The sequence below is a fragment of the Spinacia oleracea genome, chromosome 4 (assembly GCF_020520425.1).
Source record: "Spinacia oleracea cultivar Varoflay chromosome 4, BTI_SOV_V1, whole genome shotgun sequence".
NCBI lineage: Eukaryota > Viridiplantae > Streptophyta > Magnoliopsida > Caryophyllales > Amaranthaceae > Spinacia > Spinacia oleracea.
In genome coordinates this window covers 6,538,980-6,547,028 of record NC_079490.1, presented here as the reverse complement: position 1 = coordinate 6,547,028, position 8,049 = coordinate 6,538,980, and the positions used below count along the sequence as shown (strand labels likewise).

The 8,049-nt window shown below is 31.1% G+C and overlaps 1 protein-coding gene across 1 annotated transcript; it reads right to left on the bottom strand.

Annotated features, from left to right (window-relative positions):
* Nucleotides 1–5,629: 5,629 nt before the first annotated feature.
* LOC110779323 (LOB domain-containing protein 12-like) lies at nucleotides 5,630–7,437 on the bottom strand. Its single transcript, XM_056827089.1, has 2 exons — nucleotides 6,637–7,437; nucleotides 5,630–6,121 (listed from the first exon to the last, which is right to left on the bottom strand). The coding sequence occupies exons 1-2, from the start codon at nucleotides 7,383–7,385 to the stop codon at nucleotides 6,022–6,024; spliced, it is 849 nt and encodes a 282-aa protein (XP_056683067.1). The 5' UTR covers nucleotides 7,386–7,437; the 3' UTR covers nucleotides 5,630–6,021.
* Nucleotides 7,438–8,049: the final 612 nt, after the last annotated feature.

The window sequence follows — 8,049 nt, the reverse complement described above, 5'->3', positions numbered from 1 at the left end:
TCTCGTCCTTTTGATCATTGCTTAAGTATCTTCATTATGTTACCCACTCTAAATAATCTATGCACATTTTGCAACAATTCTCATATTAGACCGTGTGATTCTTACTTAACTGATAGTCCATTTTAATAGAGCCATAGCAAGTCGTATATCAGATGGGTAGGAGTTGGGTGACATGACAATGTAGCACGTGGTTTGACAGTTTACTAAATGAGCAAACACTTTGTGACAAGCCAATTAACAAACAAAATTGATGTACAAGCTAATTTCAAAGTCCGATCACCCAAATAAAGCAAATCAATTTCGTCCCATTAGTTTGTACATGCACTACCATTTATAAACAATTGCCAAAATATTGGTCAACGGAATCAAACCTTTTTTAAAAGAAAGTTATAGGTCGATCCTTATCAGAATGCTTTTGCTCCAGATCGAGCTATTCAAGATAATATTTTTTTAGTACAAGAGATTCTTAATATGTATAATAAATCAAAGAACAAAACAGGTTGGATAGCTTTAAATCTAAATATGGAAAAGATTTCTTTTTGTTGCAACAACAACATGCTAATAGTAACTACTATGTCAATAGTGATGCTAATAGTAACTACTATGTCAATAGTGAAGTGAAACAATTCATGTGATTTTAACACACCAATTATGAGAAAAGTGGTGTACCATAATTAAATTCCGATTTTCTCCTGTAACTAAATAGCTGGTGTGTCAAAATTGGAACGTTAGAAGAGCGGCCAACCCGGATGGGAAATGCAAAGGAGCACAAGAGAATTGTTGGATAAGATCCGCGGTGATCCGGATATTCGCCCCGTGACAATTTTGTTTGTTGGCTTGCAATATTACGAGCCACGAGTTAAACATAATAAATCTCCTCTTAAACTTGTTTCAATTTCTCCCTAAGAAGGTTCCATATAATGGTAGAACACCCGTAAATCGGAAACTTTTTACGTATTAGGTTCGAATATGACCCTCCTTCTGTCCCTTAATACTCGTACTGTTTTGACTGGACATGTTTGTCAATGCACAACTTTGACCACCAATATATTTAACTACATATTATAAAAATATTAATATTTTGAAAATATATATTAAGATGAAGCCAACAATATATTATATACTAACATTTGTTTTCATATACTAGAAATAAAATAGTGTCAAAGTGAATTATGTGAATAATGCAAACAGTCAAAACGTTGCGAGTATTAAGGGTCATAGGGGAGTAGACTGCATCGTCTCGTCCTTTTGATCATTGCTTAAGTATCTTCATTATGTTACCCACTCCGAACAATCTATGCACGTTTTGCAACAAGTCTCATATTAGACCGTGTGATTCTTACTTAACCGATAGTCCATTTTCATAGAGCCATGGCAAGTCGTGTATCAGATGGGTAGGAGTTGGGTGACATGACAATGTGGCACGTGGTTTGACAGTTTACTAAATGAGCAAACACTTTGTGACAAGTAATTATATTTGCATTTATAGTGTAGGTTGTATTCTCCTTTCACTTATTTGAACTTATCTAAACTATGGAGTAATTCCGTGTGGTCTTCTATTCATATGATTTTCAGACCATGTGCCACATTATCGCATCTCCCACCCAACTGACATACGACTTGTCAGGACTCTATGAGAATGGTCGGTCAGTTAAGTGAGAATCACACGGTCTAATATAGGAGGGCAGAGAGGACCATATCAGATATGTGCCTTCAAATACATATCCGATGGCATGGTGGTAATTGCACCATTATTTTGAAAGTGTCATTTGAAATTCTGAGTACTATATCTGAAAAATGAACACCATATTTGAATCTCTCAGTACCATATTTGAAAAGTGAGTACTATATTTGAACTTATGAGTACCAACATATTTGAACTTATGAGTACCATATTTGAACTTATGAGTATATAACTCAAACCCCATTTCCTAATATGTTGTTCCACTTTTATTTTCTTTTTGGCAGATATGTTTTTGTAGAAACATATATGAGACTGGAATATAGTTTCTAACTAGTATAGTACCCGTACGATGCACGATTTATATTCTAAATATTAATTTGTATGAAATCTGGTAGACAATTATCATCAAAATAGAGTTTATAAATATTCTCCAAATAAAAAATAATTAATGATGAATAAATTTGTTATTTCTCATTCAATGTCTTAGTTATTAAAACAATTTAAACAAATAAGGGTACATAGATAAAATTACTTTTATTCTCATTCACCACTTGTGTCAAGAATAAAGCTATCTTACCCGCCCTTCACTTCGGTAGTAATACCCACTTAATACTCACACAGTCGCCCCGTCAATCTCACGACCTGATCACTTAAACCCTATCTAGACCATTTACTTTATTAAGTTAGAAATGACTTTGAGGCAGGGCAGAGCCTGGACACCTGCACCCACCTACAATTCTCATCTTCATACCCTCCATCCACGATAGGAACGATACCAACCCCTCCCAACCCACCCATCTCGACAGGTAGAAAATAAAATTCATCCCCTCTTAATCAGCTCACTTCCTGAGTATCCACACCCACCCTAGACTCGACTTTTATTTTTTGGTAAAAGCGTTTTCAAATTTAAATTAAACTCTATTATATAGAGCTTTTGAAAATTCGTTTGCCTGATTAGAGTTAATTGAGTAAATAAACAAAACAAATATAATATGTAAATTAATACAGAGTAATACTTTGTTTTTTTTATATATTCATAATCAATGAGATGAAGGATAAGCGACTCAGGAGGGTCCAATCTAAATCCATCTCCGCCCTTCACCCGCGACGAATACATTTTTTAACCCCATCACCCAATAAACTTTCCTCCATCACCACCCACTTGGGGCTGATGCATAGAGGGATCTTCTAAAAAACTCACCTCGCTGAGAATCTGACATCCCTATATTCGATAAATAATCCAAATTTTCTTTCAACTAAATTTTAAATATATTGACATAAGTTTATTACGAAGTATAAAAATTGATTGTATTAGCTATAATATTGAAAAAGTATTTAAAAGCGACAATAATAGTTAGGATTAGGTGAGTGTTCTCGAATCCGATCAATTCAAAATCACTCCATCATCAAGGTGGGTACATGTTATCCTTATACCATCCACCAAAAATCTCTTTTTGTTAGTCTACATATTAGTCAATCATCTACGTTTAACTTTATCGTCAGACCAATCTAAAATCCAAACTCGTGCCATCATCAAGTGTGATTCACCATTTACATATATAAGTTTTATTTTGCACAAATTTTTAGAGTGCTATTGCAATCATTTACATTAATATTAAAAAAAAAATTGTTATTGCAAACATATTAATAATAAGGAACTTAATCATCTAGATCATATGACTTTGGACATAGTTGAATTGACAACGATATATTAGTCAAAATTTCAATCAACATGCTATTAAGACTTCAATAATAAGAGCGAATAAATTATTGTTCGTGCTCCGTATAAAAATAATACGATAATGAGAATGTGGTAAAAGTTATTTTTGATATCTAAGATTAAATATTCGTACTAAAGAAATTATATGGCTAGAGGACTCATTTTGTTAATTAGTTAATAAAGGGCCTATAAAATGTTCGAGACAACCTTGTTAGATACATTAAATCAATAGTTAACTTTTATTATGCATATTTGTATTCATTATATGCCACAAATTTTTACATAGTTGATAGTACTATAATAATATAATTGATAGTCCAAGTTAAACTATTATAAGATTTTCTATATCAGTTATCAGAATTGTATGCAAAGATTTTTCATTGTATTACAAATGATATGATCAAAGGAACGATCCAACATATCCGTACTTAGTATATGATAATTTGTAAACGAAACTTGGTAGTACTTACAATTAGTCATGATTTTTGTTCGTAGTATAATCTATTATTACAATATGTAATTAGAACATTTTAGGTAAAATATATACAAAGTATATTAATTATTTTATCATAGGTTAATTACCAATATTATAAAAGAGGCAAATCAGTGCGGCATTTGTCAGCTCCACATCAATTTGTATATCTTTAGTATAGTGCTCCGTACGTATACAATTGTTTGTTAAAAGTCGACTAAAATATAAGTCAATTGTTTAGCCTAAAATATTTGGAGGAAATTTTTTTTACGTAGAGAGGACTACGTTTTAGTCGCGCATTATTTTTCTTGTTTACTACTTCTTCCATTTTTTTGATAAACCACTTTATTTTCACGGTTGTTAATTAGTAAATAACTTCAACTATTAATATCTTAAATTATCAAATAGTAAACATTATTAAAAAAAAAATGGTAGTACTATGTAAGTATTTAGACATCCAACAAAATGCTACGGGGTACAAGACTATGTTCATCATTGGGTATTTATAATCACCAAAAAAATAGAAAAAGTAGAGGTATGTGTGAATATAATAGCCAATGCAACAATCAAATAGCTGCATCTAAAAATTTAGGAATTACATAGTAAAGTAGTAGATAGATTAGATTACACAAGTTTTGCAAATGTTTAAAGAAGTTACATAATTTTCTTAAAGTAATAAAATATTACTATCAATGGTGGACTGGCGGTGATAATTATAGAATTTAGCTACTACATATACTATGTATAAAATATTACAATTAATGACGGTTATGATTATCTCATTAACTTCCTAAATATACTACGTATAAAATAGTACAATCAATGACTTTTTTTTATAATTATCGCATTTAGCTGTAAAAATATTTTAGAGTACTATTGCAATTTTTTTTATACACTCTTATTCATAATTGATTGATTTTCTAATTTATTTGTGTTCGAATTTTGTAAGTACTAAATACAAATAAGTATAATAATCTTGAATTTTTATTAAAATTATACGACTACTCCGTATAATGCATGTATTAATTTTTTTATAGAAAGAGAAATATTTATTTGTTACCAAATATAGAAAAGATATATATAATTTTTTTTAAAAAAAACATTCCTATGTATATAATGATTTTTTTTTTTTTTTTTTTGAGGAAAAGAGAATCAAATATATATTAGAGGTAAATGTTAACAAAATAATTATAAAATCAAATATTTTATTTTATTTTTATATTTTCTTATATCTATAAGAGAGGTCAATCAATGAGTGACATTTGTCATCACTACATTGATTTCCTCTCTTTTAGTATAATATATAGATGACACAGTGCCCTCAGATATGTATTTGGAGGCACATATCTGATGTGGGTCTCTCCTCCCTCCTATAATATATTTCCTCTGTCCCTTAATACTCGCATCGCTTTGACTGGACACGTTTGTCAGTGCACAACTTTGACCAACAATATCTTTAACTACATATTATAAAAACTTATAAAAATATTAACATTTTGAAAATATATTAAGATGAAGCCAACAATACATTATATACTAACATTTATTTTCATATGCTAGAAATAAAATAGGGTCAAAGTGAATTATGTGAATAGTGCAAAAAGTCAAAACGATACGAGTATTAAGGGACAGAGAGAGTAGTACTAAGACATAATATTTTTGAAGTAAGCTACAAAGGATACTAAATATCATTAATCAAAGTCATACAACATCTACAATCTATAAAAAAAATCAATAACAAGAAAACAAGTCATCATAATAAAATAAAAAAAATCTCTTGATACCCATTACAAATTTGCATAACCAATCCTCAATAAAAACTCTAACAAACTAAACAAAAAATATTCTACCTAGCTACCGGGGTTACAACAACCAAAAAATAGAAGATGACATCTCCTAAACAAAGAATAAAATTAGGGTTTTTCTAGATAGAGAAGGAGTACTAATACATTATTGAAATAAGAAAGAACAAAAATCGTATTGAAAACTTTTAAAGAATTTGTAAAAATAACCAAAACCTAAGTAGAATTATGAAAAGAATAAATAAATAAAATATCCTAATTTTTCCCTCAAAAAAGTTAAACTATCCTCATTTAATCAATCAAAAAATAGAAGAAGAAAAAAAAAAGTTCCTTTTCTGATTGATCAATTAACGCTCGTAAGACTGAAGTATGCTGCCGCACTTTTAAGTTCATGCTTTTGAGACACTGTTGTTTCCATTGTATCTTTCAATGTTGATTCAGCACTGCACAACATATATATACATACTAACCAATTACTGAATGTCGTATGATTTTTTATTAATGAAATTACTTTACTATTTAAAAGAATGGAATATCGGATTAGAAACCACACCCCGGCCAAAACCCCTCCCAATCAATTGAAAATCGAAATTTAATTTTGATACACCAATTTGTTGATTTTGTCACACCTCTATGTCAGTATAGTATCTCATAGCTGGTGTGTCAAAATTACTTTTTGGCGTGCCAATATCATTTCCAGAGAAAATCCCCATCCATTATTGTAACACACAACAACAATATAAAAAAAAATGAAAATCAAGATATAACTTTGATCATAATTATCTCTAATTATCTTTTTCTAAAAATCTGAAATCAATTTAACGGCATTTCACTTGATAATATTTGATTTTAATAAATTAGCAAAAATATACGGTCAAAGTTAGTGGGTGAACGGTGACAAAACTAAAAGTACGTGTTAGCATTTTTCGTTTTTGAAACGGAGGAAGTATTTGCGTACCTTGATTCACATGCATCCTTAGACTCAACGTAGGATTGTCTATCATCAGCAATAGTATCAAACGGCATATCATCATCATCATCATAATCATGAGAAACCTCATCAATCTCTTGTTGAAATGGCATAAATAACCCTTGTGGAATCATTGATCGTTTCACCTCACTATTGACATAATAGTTACTCCCTTGTTGAATCATTGATTGTTTCACCTCACTATTGACATAGTTACTACTACTATTACCGTGTTGTTGTTGTTGCAACCAAAATGGCTTCACATCCTCAACAAACCCTACAACATCATCCTTGTTGTACATATGATCAACGTTAGCCGGGCCAGCCGGGCCGGGCAGGAAATGCAAAGGAATGACTGGCCCGTCCGGCCCGTGGCAATGTTGTTCTTTCGCTTGCAACATAGCGAGCCACGAGTTAACATCGTGAAGCTCTTTTTGAGCTTGTTTCAATTGCTCATTAAGGTTATATATAATGTACGAACACCCGAGAACCGGAAACTTTTTACGCATATCGGATTCAAATATGATAGATTGCATAGCCTCGTCTTTTTGATCATCACTTAATTGTTTAAGTATCTTCATTATGTTACAAACGCCGAACAATCTATGAGCGTTTTGGAACGTTTTGGGTTTATCGGCGGGGAAATAAGGGGCTAATGCGCAATTAGGGGCGCATTTTCGACGTTGGTATTTACATGCCGCACAAGCTTGGCTTGTACCTCCCTTAATTGTCATCATTAATGAAAATGATGATTAATTTGGAAAGCATAGGTTAAAGATTTGGTTTTGGTGTTTCATAAAAAATAGATTATGATGGTTAGTTAGTGGAGGAACTTATAAATAAGTAGATGATAACAAAAAAAAAAAAAAAACCGACTAAGTAAAAATTCAAAATTTGAAAGGTGACCTAGTCTAAAGGAAAGCATAAAATCCTGAAAGTCGGATACTTGCATGATTTCCTCATGCTGGTAATTTTGTTTTGGGCCTCTAACTACTAATAGTTCTTGTCAACCTTTCCCTAAATGATAAAAATAAGGGTGATAATAAAAGTCGTAAATTGCAGTAATATTTAGTTGTCACAATTTTACATGTCGGAGTTTAATTGGTACATATAAATGCCACGTAGGTTATGCGTCATCAGAATTTTTTCACTATCGATGCAATATTTTTACTATGAAAATATACAAACTTTTATATAAGACAGTCTTACACAAAAAACCCATCTTGGTGTCCTATAAGTTAATCAATGGAACCATTTAGTTAAATAATGGAACCAGTTAGTTAAGCACTGCAACCAATTAGTTAAACAATGGAACTAATTAGTTAATGTAACTAATTACTTAAGCAACGAAATCATTCAGTTAAGCAACCAAATTGGTGTTTTTGGGTAAGGCGGTCTTAC

What these genes read in the sequence shown, in the direction of transcription:
- LOC110779323 (XM_056827089.1), bottom strand. Translation starts at nt 7,385, where the DNA reads ATGATGACAATTAAGGGAGGTACAAGCCAAGCTTGTGCGGCATGTAAA. An exon ending in AAGGATGCATGTGAATCAAG is followed by an intron (nt 6,122 to 6,636) that starts GTACGCAAATAC and finishes TATGTTGTGCAG; the next exon opens with TGCTGAATCAACATTGAAAG.